At 36.0% G+C, this 18,679-nt stretch overlaps 2 protein-coding genes across 4 annotated transcripts; one reads left to right on the top strand and one right to left on the bottom strand.

The window, feature by feature from the left end:
* Positions 1–4,384: 4,384 nt before the first annotated feature.
* On the bottom strand, positions 4,385–15,318 carry LOC130641531 (uncharacterized). Of its 3 annotated transcripts, XM_057448367.1 has the most exons (14): positions 15,212–15,318; positions 11,716–12,173; positions 11,245–11,361; positions 10,030–10,140; positions 9,096–9,161; positions 8,620–8,685; positions 8,252–8,494; positions 8,009–8,113; positions 7,621–7,699; positions 7,274–7,324; positions 6,443–6,599; positions 5,581–5,752; positions 5,454–5,497; positions 4,385–4,566 (listed from the first exon to the last, which is right to left on the bottom strand). In XM_057448367.1, the coding sequence occupies exons 2-13, from the start codon at positions 12,151–12,153 to the stop codon at positions 5,492–5,494; spliced, it is 1,611 nt and encodes a 536-aa protein (XP_057304350.1). In that variant the 5' UTR covers positions 12,154–12,173; positions 15,212–15,318; the 3' UTR covers positions 4,385–4,566; positions 5,454–5,491. The 3 variants fall into 3 exon arrangements, with proteins under 3 accessions (XP_057304350.1, XP_057304351.1, XP_057304352.1); XM_057448368.1 differs by lacking the exon at positions 15,212–15,318 and having other exon boundaries at positions 11,716–12,362; XM_057448369.1 differs by lacking the exons at positions 4,385–4,566; positions 5,454–5,497; positions 6,443–6,599 and having other exon boundaries at positions 5,587–5,752.
* LOC130642265 (uncharacterized) lies at positions 13,496–18,098 on the top strand. The gene is made up of 5 exons (XM_057449354.1): positions 13,496–14,020; positions 14,086–14,303; positions 14,366–14,860; positions 14,961–15,142; positions 18,001–18,098. Exons 1-5 carry the CDS (start codon positions 13,496–13,498, stop codon positions 18,096–18,098), a joined length of 1,518 nt encoding a protein of 505 aa, XP_057305337.1.
* The last annotated feature ends 581 nt before the right edge of the window (positions 18,099–18,679 follow it).

Here is an 18,679-nt window from a genome sequence, read left to right on the forward strand (position 1 = left end):
CCGTTCTGAAACAAGTTCGACCGCCGTTGAAAAAGCCCAAACTGAATACGAAAAATACAGATTTTTTCATTGATACAGTATTACGGCCAATACGGTATGAAAAAGACAATGATTGTTGACTCTCTCCAGTCGCTAAAAAACGCAGTGTAACAGAAAGACGTTCTCCCGCTGAAATCGGCTCGCGAAAATTGGTTCTTTTCTTCGTTATCTGATCTTCAACTAGAGATAGAAAATGTTCAAAGCGTGCTGGGGTTATTCGATGATAACGAAAAAATAACTCATCGTCCTTCATCAACTCCTGAAAAAGTGTATAAAAAGTTCCATGGAGTGCCCTTTGAAGGAAAATATTCGCCGCATAAAATCTTCTTTTTTTTTGTTTTTTTGTTTTTCACTCTCGATTTTCACAAACAACTTTTCATGAACATATAAAGTTTTAGATTGTACTTCAAGTGAGAACAGTATTGCATAAACGCAATTATACGCACTTATACGTCCAGTGAGGACATTGATGCGTATAAGTGTGTTTAAAATGTTAAACGCAATTATACGCACTTATACGTACAATGAGGACATTGATGCGTATAAGTGCGTTTAAAATGTTAAACGCAATTATACGCACTTATACGTCCAGTGAGGACATTGATGCGTATAAGTGTGTTTAAAATGTTAAACGCAATTATACGCACTTATACGTCCAGTGAGGACATTGATGCGTATAAGTGTGTTTAAAATGTTAAACGCAATTATACGCACTTATACGTCCAGTGAGGACATTGATGCGTATAAGTGTGTTTAAAATGTTAAACGCAATTATACGCACTTATACGTCCAGTGAGGACATTGATGCGTATAAGTGTGTTTAAAATGTTAAACGCAATTATACGCACTTATACGTCCAGTGAGGACATTGATGCGTATAAGTGTGTTTAAAATGTTAAACGCAATTATACGCACTTATACGTCCAGTGAGGACATTGATGCGTATAAGCGCGTTTATAATGTTAAACGAAATTATACGCACTTATACGCCCAGTGGGGACCAAGCTTAAGGTTTCTATATTTAAAATCATGTTCAAAGAGTGTGAAAAAGTGTACATTCTTATCCCAGGATGAAAATATTATTGTGTTTACACGTGTTTTTTTTTTTATTTCATCCCGGGATGAAATAATTAGAGTGTTTACATGCATTTTTTTTATCTTATTCCGTGATAAGATTTCATCCCTGTTTTTAGGACAGGGATGAACTTATCCCGCCTGAAATGTGTAAAAGTTGTGAGGATTTTCAGCAGACACAGGGGTGAACTCGTCCCGGGACGAGATTTTACGTGTAAACAGCCCCCAAATGATTGATAAATAGCTACAAAGGTAAAAGAACTCACTTTTTATATCGAAAGGCTAAAAGAAATAACTAATTTACCTCCAAGCTTAAAAACACAAATTATATTAGGAACATTTGCCTTAAAAGGTAAAAAGTGAAAACTCAGTTGTGGGCAAGGGTGAATTTTGAAGTCTGGGGCAGACTGCGACACCGACTTCAGTTATACTAGCTTTAAAAGGTTACCAATGTAAAAACATTTGATTTCTTCATAAAAACATATTAAACTAGCGATTAATTCATTCAGGATTGCTTACAAACACAAACAATTATCGGAAATTTCAAACTTATTTTTGAAGATAGCTTAACGAATTTTTGAACTGGTTCCAATGATTTAGAGGACTAATGTTTTGTGAAATTAGTCCCCCTTATTACCGTTTTGCGAATCCATATCTTTTGCGAAAAAGTTTAAATTCAACTCCCAGTCCTACATACGCACGCCAATAAAAACATATCTACAAGAAAAACAGACGCTGAAGGTGCTGCCCATATAATCGCTTTTGACTGCCAAAAATGTCATTTAAACAAAAAAAGGTAGATACAACTCGATGAAAATATTTTGGATCGAAGGGGCATAAAGTTGCACCAAATGCTTGACCTAATGATCGCTCGAACATAACATCGTGCAACTCTCTAATAATGTTTGCTTTTGTGACAACGATCAAAACAAGATGTTCATATTCGTCAGATTCGGATTATTGCTGAAAAGCGCGGAAAAACGGAAGAAATAAGTAAATTAGATTATTTATTAAGCGCTTCATTAAGTTATTTTACAGAAAAGTAAGATCGAAGAATATTAACAGAATTAGGGATTCCCAAAAAAACCCTGCAAATAGGTAAATGCAATGGAATTAACAACTTCACATAAAATACCCCCCAAAAAATAAAAATATTAACATAGTAGTTACACAGAACTTCATGTCCCAAGGAAGTTAACGTGTTTTTTTTGTAAACAAATAAACAGTCCGTTACTGAAGTACCTCTTGTTGTAATTTAGAGATAACGTAAATTTACTTCATACTAGCTGTGTAATTTTGAACAAACTTATTTCATCACGTCTTTTTTTCTCGGAAAATAAAAATGGTACCTATCTGCCTACCATATCACTCGAGCGGCCATGTTCGATAGGACGCCTCCCTATTTAATAATATATTTAAAATATTTAATAAGCATCTTCTTTGAAAAAGCGTCTCCTTTCAAAGAATTTGAGAATAAATACGATATATATAGGTTGTCGGAATTTTTTGAGTAATTAAAATTCTCTTAAACTGTGCTGGTTAAACTTAGTCTGATTTAGAGAGTAAAAAAACTATCTGTATGTTTACCGTGAATCTAGCTTCATTCGAAATGAAAGATGGCAGAACAGCTGCAGTCTGATCACATTACATGTTTTCCAATAATCTAATCGCGTAATTTCGTTTTCTAAGTAAAAAAATCTACGTTACGTAAATAAAGTTAGCATACCTTTAGACTGATAATAATTACTTGACAAAGTATAATGCATGATGCACACTGCTTTAGAAGTTTATTATGAAATAAACTTAAAAGTTTATTTTGTCACGAGTAAGGATGTTATTCACAACATCTCCGATTCCTTCGATAAACTTCACACCCTCCGTTTCCGATGTGGACGACGAACAATCGTGGATGATATATTCCACTTTTTATTTCACAGCCCAGGATAATCGCAATGTGTATAGCTTCCATTAATTTTTAACAATTTGTATACACAATTTTAACAAGTGCGTCAAAGCGGATATTTTATTAACTTATACATTCTGCGAAATCCACCGCACGCTTTTAAATTGTAAAATTTGCAAATAATCCAGGTGGTAGAAAAAATACATCCTCGAGGACGCACGCTTACATTTAGACATAAACATCTAAACACATTTTTCATACCAACAACAAAACTAAACTTGTACGCTTCAAATACATTAGTGCGTCTAAACACATGATTATTTGTCCGGCTTAAAGGCGCGTAATCGCCCTTATCGAAAAAAATTAACACATTTTTTGATTTATTTTGAAGTCTAGGACAAGTTATGACTTTCCTAAAAATTTACAGATCTAAAAGTTACTAGAACTGGAAATAATGGTACTTAAATTTCTTAAGTTTACAGCCGCTATATTTGACGATTTCCTTAATCACTAATTCCCGGCTAAGAAGCGAGCCGCCGCAAAATAATCGTTTTCAGTCATAGGTAAACAGACGGCCTATTATGAGTACTATAACGGAGTTTGCTGAATTATTTTGAAATCAATAAATCAGAGGCAAAACAAAACAACAAAAAGGAATCGTAGGTATATCTCTTCGCCTTATAATCACTAAGTATGATAATTAATGTTTATCACGCGCTCTTCCGTTTATTAAAATCTATAGCCAGATTTATTGCATAATTTTTGCCAAAGATAGTTAAAAAACTATGGAGAAAAACAATTTTAAAACGTAAAAGGTAAATTCCGAAAACAAAAATACAGACAATATTTTCTCCATAAGAAAGCAACTAACTGTTTGAACAAAGAAGCTTCGTCAAAATGTAAGGCAAAAGCGAGGCGAAGCTGTCTTCGTAAACAACTTCAAGAGGTAGCTGATCGCAATTTTATTGATATACTTATGAAAAGCATTACGATGGAAATGGAGCTACACATGTTCTCCCGCATTGATTGAATTTTGGGTGATGCACGTGGTCGATTTTGCCGTGCGTGTTTATGATCGGGTGAATCGTGAAATAAATTGCAATGGCAGCCCTAACCCTAACACGGAGACAAAATTAGGGTTTGCTATTTCAGTTAAACATTTAAACATGTTTTGATCTTCAGTTTTCAATAAAATTTTCAGGATACTGTTTTTTTATCTGTATCTTTCGGTTTTACTATAAAATAGGCACCTCAAAAAATTTGCCAATAAGGTGATTACGCGCCTTCAAAAAAAAAAAAAAAAAAAAGGAGGAGGCTGATTCAATTTTAACTACGAATAATTGGGCGGGGTAGAAAGAAAACTATGGATATTTCTACATTCTCTATTCCACAAGGGTAAAGTTTTCAAAACATTTATACAATTTTTAAAGTTTAAATTCATCTTTTTAACACGCGCTAAAAAGGTTTGAAGTGCTGGAGTTCTTGTCGCCTTTTTCTCATCAAGCCAAAAAGTGGTTCAAACGACAATATTATTATTTCGTGGTTACCAACTGAAACGTAAAAAGAAAACAGAAGTTACCAACACTAAAAATAAAACAACCAGACAACACTTTTTTATAATAACCGGAAAATTAGGCTTCAATCTGAGGTGTTCTTATTCGGCTTGAAATTTCGTACATTAAAATTTAAATTAAAAAAATTTGCGGTTTGAAATAACAAGAATACATAAGTTTTCTTTTGCTTGATGTGTTTTTTTAAGAAAGCGAGAAACCATAAAGTTTCAGCCATTGTTCTTATTTGTTTTTTGCCGTTTCCGGCGTCATTGTCCAAACTATTTCGTTGATATAACAATCTATCGTCGATATAACAATCTATTGTCGATATAACAATCAACGATGTTCTCCTCGTCTCAATAATTTTATTGAATTATCATTAAGGGCTGGTTTCTATTCTTTACCATTAGTCTACCTCACGCGCACTTTTGTGAAAAAGCACTTCCATGTTGCGACATCAGCTTTACTAAAAAAACTGGTAGTTCGTGGAGAAATCCACAGGTTCACCCGTCTTTTATAGAAATATTTTTATCGCACACAAAGTACAATAATTATTTGTCATCCTGGGCGCCTATTACTATGAAGTTTTGTGATATTTTATGGGCGCTTTAGGATTAAAATGTGTGTTTTGTTTACCATTCAATAATGTAAAAAGACCTAGTTGAAATATTCTACATTTTTACGGTACTAATATTGCTGACATCAGCAAAACTATGACAGTGTTATCATCTTTTTAGCTGACGAATGTTTTGTTGTATCAACATGAAAAATTTTTTTGTTACAGATTTTTAAACCCCACATCAGGTTTTTATCTATTTAATGTACGAGTGCTTCCCTCACAAGTAATAAACAGACTACACAAAATATGAAATATAATGACTTACGAAATATGAAAAGACGGCTCTGTGAATGTTTGTTTTTCTCAGAACTAAAAGAAAATGATAAAAGAGCTATTTCATTAAAGCCTTAGTAAAGTTAAATACCGGTGCAAAATTTGGATTAAACCCTTACCTGTTTAGGATAGTTCGGGTAGTCACCAAAATAAGGCATATCACCCATTAACGGTGGGAGTGGTGGACATTCACCGCCCATAAGAGGTGGTGGCGGCAACATTCTTGGCGGTGGATAGTTAAAGTCCATTGGCGGCGGATAATTTAAACCCATTGGCGGACGATCTCTCTCTCTAGGATAAAATCGTTGCGTTAAATATACAGAGAAGATTAGAGGACAAGCCAATTCTTAAGTCACATTAATTTTACGAACTTGCGAGATTTTGTAATAGTTAAGGTGCTTAAACAATTTGGTCGTGTTTGGTCATTGCTCATAACGGCCAAACGGTACCAACTGGTCAATAAAATGAACCGGTAGGCCACCAATTTTGCATTTTGCAGATGAACCGGACAGGTAAACAACATTTAACCACCATTCAGCCAGGGATGGAGGCGAATTCCATAGACATGAGCATTACTTAGGATGTAAACAGAACAGGGGGTAAAATCCCCTCGTTAAAACCAAGGTTAGAAGTTTACTTTATCAAGAATAACCGTGCCAATTGTCGACACGAACTAGCCCGATTTCTCTATGTTTCGGTTTTTACCCGAAAATTAAAACACATCGGATTTCCGGGCGATTTCCGCCATTAAAAATCCGTAAAAAACTGAGAGATATGTTAAAAAACTTCACTCATCCACTATTTATTTTAACTGGACGTCGAAAGTCGTCCGAAAATTGAAAAAGAACTGGTTCAAAATTAGATTAATATCATATATCGATAGTGTTAATGGCATAAAATTTTGAAGATTAAACAACAATTACGGCGCCAACAACAAACAAAATGCAGCATACAACATTAAATTCCATTAAATTTACTTACTGAAAGGGACGGACTGGGCGACGACGGTCAAACATATCGTCATGGAATGCGCGTTTCGGAGTATGCGGATTAAAACTATCGTCGGTCTCACCGGGACGCCTCCAACTCAATGATACGTCGTCTGGTGAAGCGAGGGGGCGTTTCGCCCTTCTCATTTCTGATACAGAGAACAAGAAAGTGGAAGAAAGGTGATTTTGGAAATTGATAAAAAGAATTCACAAATTGACAAATCCTCTGTTTTCAGGATTGGGATTACGAAAACTAAACTTGGGCCAGCCACTGGTTATTTTCAAAATTTTATATTTTGGAAGTCTACATGCTTTTTAGACTGATACTTGAGAAAAAGCAAGAAGTGCTCTGAAATGAGGATTGTGAGAAAACTTAAAATAGGAAGAAATATAAAATGTATATGAAATGTTTCGACCTGTGCTGAAAGATCTACGATCAGACCGGCTTAAATATATCAGCTTAAATAAAACGCGGTATTAGCGCAGGAAAGTTTCCTTAAAAAAATACTGATTTAATATAGAAACAACAATCATGAACAGAATATAATGAAACAGAATAGTTTAGTTACCACATCAGTTGTTTCTATATTGTAGTTGCGCATTTCACTTGTCAATGATCACAGTGGACTTAAACCGGATTTCCACTTAAAGGGAGTAGGGGTGAGGTTGGGGATGAGGGGGGGGGGGGGGGCGGAGTTAACACATTTCCAGTATGCTATAATTTCACAGTGATGTTTGATATGTCCACAGTCTGTTTCTTTTACAGTATACTATATTGCAATCACTGGTAATATTCAAAAAGCACAGTATCAATATAGTCAACCTTTTTCCAAATGCAAACTGAAAAGTTGCTGATGTCGTCCCTTCTCCATTTCTAAATTTAAGAACATGCCAAATTTTGAAAGTCAGCATAATTCCAGCTCAGGCTCAGACTTACAACCCGGGCTAAAAGTTCCAGCTCCTTATATTAAAAAACAAAATTTCAAACAAGCTTACAAGGCTGGAACTTTTTCCATGTAAATGAAAATTAACATCTTTCAACATAACCAGATAAGATAACTAGATTTTTCATTCTAGCTAAAAATTTCTATGTAATTGACCCCTAACATTAATGCTGCAATTCTTTTTTAAATAAGATAGAACAGTTCTTCCGTTTCATACTTTATTCACCTGCATGTTGCTGAAGGCCACAAGTCTTTCTGTAAAATCGCAATGCATATGTGCGTGTGTCAGTGAGCAATCTTTTCATCTAAAAAAGATTATTTCAAAACTAAGATAATATTTCGGAAAAAAAACAACTTAGAAGTCTGTTCCTTGTGTATGCATAAAAACAACACATTGATTCAAGCAAATTAAAAAGAACGTCGTAAGTCCGAATGCACTGTTGTAATAAAGCAAAAAATTTCTGCCATACAAAATGAACTTAAAAGTCTCCTCACTATGTACAAAACACAACAACAATTTAATCCCAGTTAAATAAACCAAAAACATCTGCTTCAACCAAAATGCAACGTTTTTATGATACACGATTTTCAGTACGGAATGAAACACCACGTACCATCAAATGGCGAGGTGTCTGTTTGTGTCTTTCAAGACCTTCGTTTGAACCAGTGTGAAAATGACATGTCACACACCAGCTATCATCATAATCCAACTGTGATTGCTGAAACATATAAAGATTAAAGAAATGTTGCCACACAAAACACCTAGCCTTTCTAACATTCTTCCTCCCCCTGCATGGACTCTATTAACTTCCTCCCCCTGCATGGACTCTATTATAAACTATTTTAAGAGAACTCACCATATGTTTGCTTGTTTGCTTATGTTCTTCAAGCAACTCAGCTTTATCGAACGAAATGAAATTACAACATTGACAACTGTGAGGCGTGGTAGGTTTCGGCCAATGGACGTCCATTATGTTTTCATATGCTGCCCACACGAAATCGTCTTCACTCATAGTCAATGGGTCGAGGCCAAGAAATATTTCTTCGGTGATGGGAATTGTCCTGCGCGACTGTGCTTTTCTTACTTGGTCTTGTTCAGTCTGAAGTAAAAAGCGTGGCAACTACACTGTTCAGTACTACTACTACTTTCTCAGGCATGAAGAGTTAACTTTAAACATAAAAAAGTGGCTAGAGTATAAAAAACATAAAAGCGAAGATAACATACCTCAGACGTGTATATCTCAATACCTGATGATTCCGCTATTAAAGCCTCATCACTCAAAACATGATTCTATAAAAAAAACCAGAAAATAAAATGGTAGAGTGCCTTTGTTACATTTGATATATTTAGCGCCTTATTTGCTACCATTTTAGCACTCCATCAAAGTCCATCGAAAATTACTTTTTATCTGGCAATCATGCTGTAATTTTTGTTCAAATGCAATCGTAGGTATACAAGTTTAACGAAAAACACACCTTTTTAGAGATCGATCTGTATCTTTCTTAACTTAAAGGAGATTTTCCTATGATTTGAGCTTGACTCCTGTTTAAAACACAAATTGCTATTTCATCAAGAGCCCTGTTGATTCATAAATTTAATTTGTCGATTTTTTCATCACAAGTTAGGTGTTAAAAGTCTTATGTTTCTTAGAAAAAGATATAGCCACATCACCATAACAATGCCAAGAGAAAAAGTCTTACCGGCTTACTTCTGCATGAGTACCATTCCAACCCTAACACCTTTAACGTATCATAAATTTTTCGAATCTAAAATTATTTGTGAGAAAAGTGTACTCGTGTGAAGCTTTTAATGAGAAAAGTTCACATGCGTGAAGGCTTTATTGACAATAGGCTTTTCTTCTGACGATATTTGTTACCATTTTATTTGCAAAAATTAGTGCCAGTAAAAAGTGAAATTACTATAAGCGTATACATCATCTAATTACTCTCCACTCGAATTGGAGCCTGTCTTGGGGCGGAAATTTTATAAGCGCCCTTTAAGTACACACACTTAAAAAACTCCTGCCACCTCCGCCTTAAGAAACAAGCGCTGATACTTTTACTTCTATAATTCGAATTTCTGCGACATACTTTTTTCTTAACGAGGAGTAGGGAAGTAGAAGAATAAAAAAGTTTGTTCTAGCTTTCATTTTCTTAAATTATTTATTAAAAAAGCATACCTATTGCCTATGAATTATTCTCTAATTGAACAATTTTTACTTCACCCTATTCTAACTCAAATAATTAAAGTTGATTATTCCAGCACAACGCTTCAAAGACGCCATCCTCTCGACTGGGCAAAGAATTTAGTTTCAAACGTCACCAGTTGACTTTATCCGACTTAACTTTCAATCATAAAAAAATTATCTTATCATAAAAAAGTATCACATAAGTCTGGAGTTATTATTTAACGAAAAGTATGGTTTTAGAAAACACTGATTATCACAATGGCCACAGAGACATAATGTTTTGTTTGTCAAATAGTAATAAAATCTTAAGTTATGTGACAGCAACCACTTCACCGATTCAACGGTAGATAACAACTGCACATTTGCATGAATTCTTATACTAGGTGGGCAAATTTCAAATTTCAAAAAAAAACAAAAAACGATGACGTCATAAAGTTAATACATACCTCCTTATGGCGGTTAGTTTTTAAATGTGCAGTAATCTCGTCTTTTGTGTAAAAAAATTCATCACAACCGTTACAATTGAAGGCTCTACCAGTCCGCAACGACGCTGGTTTCTAAAAAAAGCAGTGCGAAAATAATTAAACAATTTAAAACAATTGTCATCACCTACAATATGTTCCTTTAATACGCACCAGGCTATTAGTTCCTGTTGAAGCGACCACCGCCAAATTGTGAGTGTGGTTCAAATTAGTAAAAGGGGCATGGTCACATTTTTTTATATTTATGTAGAATCTTTGAGGTGGCTGTTGTTTTGACTATTTCTAACAAATGGGCACACAAATGGACTTGGCCAGTACTACGTTACAGCTGGAAGGCTGCAAAAGTTTTACTTTTACCATAACTACAGGATTTTTTTTATAAGCAACTTAGAATTTTAGTCACATTACAAGTTGCTTGTTTTTTGGCTAATATTTAGATCTAAAGTTGCTTATGGTTGCGTAATTTACTTCGATTTTTAGTGTTTCTATAAGGAAAGGGAATATACGAAAAGAATCGAGTCGAGTTCAGTTGCTTATAAAAAAAATTGTGCAATGTGTAGACAAGTTGACAACGTGGAATATGTGTCCAAATTATGGAGCAATAAGTGTCACGTCTCAGAATGATCCAAAAAACTGAGGAAACAAGGTATGCTGACTTCAGCAAACATAATGCCTGTTTACGATTTAAAAACTAAAAAAATAATCTAACAACCCGCTGTACACATTAGCAACTACACTCAGTCACCTTCAGATTGGGTGTCATGCAGATGGAAAAGAAGTTTTTAAACACTCGCTTGTTTTTTTTAACTAATTTTTAAGGATATTTAGAAGAATTTAGGAGAATTTTAACGTTTTTTTTAGAGAATTAGGATATGTATAGGATAGCTGATGGAGAATATAAATATTTTGGACCTTATTTCACAGAAGAAAATCCATAATAAAAATTGTTTCACAATTAGATGTTTGTAAAACTTAAAAGATTAGCAATTTTAGGAGATTAGCAATTTTCACAAAAAACAGAAAATTTTAAGATTTTTGAAGATTATTTAGGCGGTTTCATTGCAGAATAATTTTTGGGAGTTGCGGGACTTCCTGTTCCGCTATATTATGTGGGATTGCAGACCTATATTCGAGGTTCGATATTTCAAAGCAAACTTTATGAGCTATGGTTATACTTACCTTCTTTGAATGCTTTTTAGCAAATGCAAAGTTCTTCCAGGAGAAGTAATATTGAAATCGTGATTGCTCTTCAGACAGTGCAAGAACGTCACTTATTGAGTGACAGGTTTCGAAAAACTGATAAAAAACAAAACATATAAAATATATGCAAGCAGCAATAACATAGAACCATCCATTCTACACACATAGATATTATGGAAAACTATTGTCAAAAACTCCTTAAAAAATAGAAATACCATAAACTGCCGATAACTCTAACCTCCAAGGGAGCAAGAAAATAGTTCGAGTTATCTTCTGTGCTTGAGACTCCGTACAAGATGCTTATAAAAAAGGGTCAAAGATGCTTAGAAAGGTATGACAGAAGCTGCAGAGGGGTGAGAATAAAAACTCTGTTAATTTTTATAAATTGGGCAAAAATTTAGAAGGCCTAAAAATTAACGAAGTCAAGTCCAACTTGAAGCATTTACTTACATACTTCTTCATCACACTAACAGCACATGGTTGTAAATAGAAATAACCTTTCGCTATATCTTCTTCATTGACTGGTGGACGAGGTTTGTTCCGATGTCCATTCGATGCAGCTTGTTGTTTTGCTGGTGTGTTAGCAACATTTTCTGATTTAACATTTTCTTGAGGGAGTGGGACATTTCCTGTTTGTTCCGTATTTGATGTACTTCCTGTTTGTTTCAAACCCGATGTGTCTCCTGTTTTTGTTGGTGCATTTATCGTTTGTTGTGCGCCTGGTACACCACTTGTCTTTGATGACGTAGCTACTGAAGTTTGCTGTTGCGGAACAGCCTGCAAACTTGCAGCATATTGTTGTTGCCAGACAACATATTGTTGAGGATTTTTCATCCAGTAGTTTTTAATGTCGTCGTTAGTTAGCTGTTTTTCGTCCGTGGTATTCATTTTTTATTTTAACATACAATCTAAAATGAAACATACTGATGTTAACCTTGACAACAACTACGGATACTGGCAAATATCCTGCATAATTACAGAATTAAAAGTAACCAACCTTCCAACCTTCTCTCAATAGTGCTAGTTTTAAACCATATCAAAATATATTGCAATAAATGATTCTTTTCTTTTCTTAAAATTAAACCTTAAACGTCTAACAAGCAATTCTAACTACAAGAAATCACAAAACCATTTCAAATCTTCCATTTTTACATTTAGAGGGAAATCATAAGAAAACAAGGAAAGGTTTCTCAGCAACTTTTTCTTAGCTGACAATAAATTATAACAAGAGATAATAACACTTTACATAACACTTTTGATCAATTGATACTGCATTGACAAGAAATAAATTCAAAATAACATCTCTTTAATAATACCTGTGAATTTTTCCACGGGCAACGACTGGTCTATATTATAATACTCGTAAACGGCGTCCCGTAACGGAAACAAGAAATTTTTAAAATGCGCACGAATATCAAAGGCGATATATTTTTATCCACTTTGTTGCCACGGGTAAATTTAAAGGACGAGTGAACGCGACGGGCGACCCTGTGGATTTTTCCACAGGTTAACGACTATATTATAATGCCCGTATACATCTGTATGTCTGTCTGTCACCCAAAATAGTAGCTTGGCTTCGCAATACCGGGAAGCACGTAACGCGGTATAAAAAGGACGGGCGAACCCGTGGATTTTCCACGGGCTAATGACTATCTCTTTAATAATAGCCGTATTTTGTCTGTCTCTGCGCAACATGGCGGAGCAAGTAGCGAGAGACACACGGAAAATCCCCCCGACCCTCCAGCTTCATTTCGGTTCAACGGCAGACCCCGTTTTTACCGGCTTCGTTTTCCCGCGCTCTGTTAAATTGGGCAGCTGTCAATTTTTATAAAAATAATAACCAATCAGCTAGCGCCATAAAATTAATTCTATTGTTATTATATTTGCCGCGATTATTATCGGATTGGCACTTTCAAAATTCTGATAGCCTCCGTTTTAATGAAAATGCATCAGTATCTTGAATAGGATCCGGAGCAAGACGATTGTTGTGAAGGAAAGTTTCGTAACTATATTTCTTGCTTTTTATACCTACTTCTTAGAATAGAAGGCCTTTTTGATACACAGTCTTTTTTAAAACTATTACTACTGTTTTGTTTCTTTACATTTCTTTGTAGTTTCCTTAATATTACCTAGCTAGCTAGCTAATCATACAAAAATACATCACTATTTCTAAAGTGTTGTACCTAGCTAGCTATAACTTTTTTTATTTCATACTGCCTACTAGGGAAACATGAATCTCAACGACTTTCATTTGTTGGAGCATGACTATGCTAATGCACCCCCACAAAATCCTATATTTAATATGAACCTCAACAATCATGTCCCTGTTCTTCATTTGTTTGAGCATAACTATGCTAATGCACCACCTCAAAATGCTAATTTAAATGCGGATCTCAATAATATTGCCCATCGACTTCCTCGATTGCAAAATGATGTTGATGTTGCTGGTGCACAAAGGAGGGCTGAGCATGCTTTACGTGAAAGGGCAAGGGCGGCCAATTTAACTTATGAACAAGCTCAACAACGTAGGGAGCAAGATGCAGTATGGCACAACCAAAGACGTGCTAATGAAAATGTTCATGAAGCTAATGCTCGCCAACAGGTAGATGCACAACGTCATCGTGCGAATAGAGAAAATGAATTACCGCAGCAAGCAGCAGTAAGGCGTAGGGCAGAATTATTGCGTCATCGAGCTAGGGTTCCACGTTTCTTAAATTTAGCCAGAATTAACAATGTCCTCCTACACATTCTGCAGGTGAGTTTAATACTGTATGTGAGCATTGTGGAGCTATCAAATTTAATAATGAAAATCATTTTAAGTGTTGTCACAATGGCAAAGTGGCCCTGCCTGCTATATTACAATTTCCTGCTGAAATACGTGAATTGTTAAGCAACAACTCTGCCCAAGCTAAACAGTTTCGTAAGTATATCAGAGTATACAATAATGCATTTAGTTTTGCTTCTTTGTCAGCAAACATTCCACCACCACCAGGTCATGGACCCCCCTGTTTTAGAATATGTGGTCAATTATTTCACAGGTATGGTGCTTTATTACCTGCTCAGAATGAAGTACCTAATTTTAGCCAATTGTATATTGTAGAGGCTGCAGCTGCCTGCGTATTGAGAATCCGACACATGCTCATTGTAATCGTGAAACAATGCAGATAATTCAAGATGTTCTTAACAGGGATTCTCCATATGCTGCAGCTTATAGAAATATGGCTGAAGTGGAACGTGAAGAAACAGCCAGAGCAGCAGCAGAAAACAGACAGCCTTCCGTTGTAAGTATGGTAATGCGCGAGGGTAATGATCGCAGAAGGTATAATGCACCCTTGCATCAGGAAGTTGCTGCCATCTTTGTTGGTAATGATGGAGCACCTCCTGCTGCAAGAGATATTGTTGTTTATCCACGTAATCAACCTTTGCGGCAAATCCCTCATATATCATGCAATATTGATCCTATGATGTATCCTATTTTATTTCCACGTGGTGACCTTGGTTGGGACCAAAACATGGCCCACGTCAGGGAGCATGCAACTGGAGTAAGAAATAGGCTAACCCAGTTGGAATATTATATTTACCGCATTGCTATTAGGTGAGAATTTTCTGCCCTTCATCTAGCAGGCAAATTGTTTCAGCAATTTTTAGTAGATGCATATGTTGAAAGTTGAAGGCCAACGGCTTGCATTTATTAGACGAAATCAAAATCAGCTTCGAGCAGAGTCCTACCAAGGACTTCTGGATTACCTCCAAAATGCTGCAGATCAACGTAACTTACAGACAGGTAATGTTGTTGTCTTGCCTTCTACCTTTTCCGGCTCACCCCGCAACATGCATCAGTTGTATCTTGATGCAATGGCATTGGTTTCAAAAAAAGGTAAGCCAGATTTGTTCTTGACTTTTACATGCAATCCAAAATGGCCAGAAATTGTTACTAATTTGTTACCTGGTCAATCTGCTTTCTGCTTGTCTCTTTAATAATAGCCGTATTCTGTCTGTGTGTCCGCGAGAGCCGCGTCCTGTAACGGAAACACGAAATTTTTAAAATACGCACCAATATCAAATGCGATATATTTTTATTGACTTTGTTTTGACCGCTCGCGCGTGGAACACCAATCACAACGCCTGATTCTTTAAAAAAAAAACAAGATTCTCGCGACCAGAAAGAATCCAAGTTCTTCGCGGAACGAAGGCCATTTTGATAATGGTCGTGTTTGTGGTCAGTGTGTGAGGTTTGTAGGCCTGTTTGACTTTTTTATCTTCTAAAAGCCTTATATATTTGTAATATTTGTTTTCTGTTTGTTTTCAATGTTAGGATAAATATATTGTCACGTTTTTTAGCCACGTACAGATCTTAAACGCACCAGTTTTAGGATGTTTGGCTAGGAACGAAGATTAGCTAGCTATAGCTACTAGCTAGCTAGAGCCTCACTTATTGCTATTCTGTATGGTATAAGAGCTTTTTATCCTAGCCAACATTTATTTTTATGTTGAGGCTGTGGCTATTTAGCTAGCTCCTTAAAAAGTGAAAGTATAAAAATGCAGTTTGGCTACAACAATATTCTTAAGCAATATATAATTTTTATGCTAAATGCAGTTAGCTAGCTAGGTATAGCTACATATTTTATTATTTTTCTGCAAACTTTTTCTGCAAATGAAATGGCTGAGCGATTGTTTTGGCTGGACGAGTAACGACAGGCTGTTCCCTGTGTTTTTATTTAAACCGAAGTTGCAATGAACATTTTTGGAAAAGGGTAATACGCCTTATGCGCCTGTTCAACTGTGTTTAACTGTACTAAGCGGTTAGCCCAGTGTTAAAAACATACTGTTTTTTGTAAAAGGCTGTTACGCCTATGGGCATGTGCAACACCGTTTACCTGTATATACTAAGGTCAGCCCACCACTGTGACAATTAATTTTTAAAATTTCTTGGGAATCACGCCTGGACTAACCCCTCAGCCCTGTGTCTGCGAGAAAGTTTTTTTCAAAAGGGTATTATTCCTATACGCTGTACAACACGGTTTAACTGTGAAAGTTTTTTTTTGAAAAATATGTTACAGTCGCACACTATAATGGTGCATGCGCTTCAAATGATTAACGACATACTGTATACCTGTACTAAAGCGCTCCACCTGATCGTGTGGGACAGTTTACGGCTCTTATTAAGCGCTCCACAGAGTGTTCAATGCCGGATCACACCTTTACTTGTGGCTTAACCCGGCGTTTCGACGCCGGGTTTCCCGGCTAGTCTCTTTAATAATAGCCGTATTCTGTCTGTGTGTCCGCGAGAGCCGCGTCCCGTAACGGAAACACGAAATTTTTAAAATACGCACCAATATCAAATGCGATATATTTTTATTGACTTTGTTTTGACCGCTCGCGCGTGGAACACCATTCACAACGCCTGATTCTTTAAAAAAAAAACAAGATTTTCGCGACCAGAAAGAATCCAAGATCTTCGCGGAACGAAGGCCATTTTGATAATGGTCGTGTTTGTGGTCAGTGTGTGAGGTTTGTAGGCCTGTTTGACTTTTTTATCTTCTAAAAGCCTTATATATTTGTAATATTTGTTTTCTGTTTGTTTTCAATGTTAGGATAAATATATTGTCACGTTTTTTAGCCACGTACAGATCTTAAACGCACCAGTTTTAGGATGTTTGGCTAGGAACGAAGATTAGCTAGCTATAGCTACTAGCTAGCTAGAGCCTCACTTATTGCTATTCTGTATGGTATAAGAGCTTTTTATCCTAGCCAACATTTATTTTTATGTTGAGGCTGTGGCTATTTAGCTAGCTCCTTAAAAAGTGAAAGTATAAAAATGCAGTTTGGCTACAACAATATTCTTAAGCAATATATAATTTTTATGCTAAATGCAGTTAGCTAGCTAGGTATAGCTACATATTTTATTATTTTTCTGCAAACTTTTTCTGCAAATGAAATGGCTGAGCGATTGTTTTGGCTGGACGAGTAACGACAGGCTGTTCCCTGTGTTTTTATTTAAACCGAAGTTGCAATGAACATTTTTGGAAAAGGGTAATACGCCTTATGCGCCTGTTCAACTGTGTTTAACTGTACTAAGCGGTTAGCCCAGTGTTAAAAACAGACTGTTTTTTGTAAAAGGCTGTTACGCCTATGGGCATGTGCAACACCGTTTACCTGTATATACTAAGGTCAGCCCACCACTGTGACAATTAATTTTTAAACTTTCTTGGGAATCACGCCTGGACTAACCCCTCAGCCCTGTGTCTGCGAGAAAGTTTTTTTCAAAAGGGTATTATTCCTATACGCTGTACAACACGGTTTAACTGTGAAAGTTTTTTTTTGAAAAATATGTTACAGTCGCACACTATAATGGTGTATGCGCTTCAAATGATTAACGACATACTGTATACCTGTACTAAAGTGCTCCACCTGATCGTGTGGGACAGTTTACTGCTCTTATTAAGCGCTCCACAGAGTGTTCAATGCCGGATCACACCTTTACTTTACAAAATTAGACAAATGAAATGAAGTTTAATTAAAATAATAATTTAGCTCTGATCTAAGTATTCAAGTGAGATTCGGCTTCCGTAAATTTCCTGCTTTAAAGACCCATTGTGAAGGCCAAAATAGTGAATAATAGTGCTAAAGGTGTTAGGGGAGTGGTGGTGGGCACTTGAATACTTAGATCAGAGCTAAATTATTATTTTAATTAAACTTCATTTCATTTGTCTAATTTTGTAAATAATAATTTAGCCTCTGATCGTAAGTATTCAAATGAGATTTCAAAGCCACCTATTTTGGATTCAACAAACAGTTTAGGAAAAACTGGGCAAGGACCAGTATATGATTAAACAGAACTACATATTTATGGTTTGTCTGTTATGACTCCTGGCAATGCCACATTGTACCATAACGGTACATGTCTATTACATATATATATACAAAATCTAACGCAAGCAAATGTGTTCATAAACATTTAAGAAGTTCGTTCCCAAAGTTCTTGCTTATGGGCAATTTGTAATGTTTTGCAAACGTGCTAGTGCCTCTCCAGCCTGCCGCCTTTGCGATTGTCTTCATAGGTACGCCTATGTTCTCTGCCTTGCTGGTAGACGCACTTCTTGTAGAATGGGTGCTGAACGTCTTAATATCGATGCCAGCCAAGCCTAAGAAAGTTTTAACGTACTTTGCAATGGTGGTGATTCCGATAGGTTTATGGGGATATGCATAGGAGAGAAGTAGTTCCCTTGGTTGGTTTTCGAGGTTCTCTCGTATAAGGTCTGTCCTCCTCAGGTATTCATCTAGGCAGTGGACTATACATATCCGGTTATCGAGGTGGTACTTCTCGAATTGCAGAGGTTCCTGATGTTTGCCTGGTTTTGTTGTCTTCATGATTGTAGAGATGTAGAAAGTGTACATATCTGAAGATCGATGA

The sequence above is a fragment of the Hydractinia symbiolongicarpus genome, chromosome 4 (genome assembly GCF_029227915.1).
Source record: "Hydractinia symbiolongicarpus strain clone_291-10 chromosome 4, HSymV2.1, whole genome shotgun sequence".
In the NCBI taxonomy this organism is placed as follows: Eukaryota; Metazoa; Cnidaria; class Hydrozoa; order Anthoathecata; family Hydractiniidae; genus Hydractinia; species Hydractinia symbiolongicarpus.

Excerpts from the sequence above, each read along its gene's own strand:
- LOC130641531 (XM_057448367.1), bottom strand. The coding sequence starts at position 12,153 with ATGAATACCACGGACGAAAAACAGCTAACTAACGACGACATTAAAAAC. Across the intron at positions 8,114-8,251 it reads AGCAAACAAGCAAACATATG|CAATCACAGTTGGATTATGA; the intron begins GTGAGTTCTCTT and ends TATATGTTTCAG. Across the intron at positions 6,600-7,273 it reads CAGTTTGCATTTGGAAAAAG|AAATGAGAAGGGCGAAACGC; the intron begins GTTGACTATATT and ends TCTCTGTATCAG.
- LOC130642265 (XM_057449354.1), top strand. The coding sequence starts at position 13,496 with ATGAATCTCAACGACTTTCATTTGTTGGAGCATGACTATGCTAATGCA. Across the intron at positions 14,304-14,365 it reads TGTGGTCAATTATTTCACAG|AGGCTGCAGCTGCCTGCGTA; the intron begins GTATGGTGCTTT and ends TGTATATTGTAG. Across the intron at positions 14,861-14,960 it reads ATTTACCGCATTGCTATTAG|ACGAAATCAAAATCAGCTTC; the intron begins GTGAGAATTTTC and ends TGCATTTATTAG.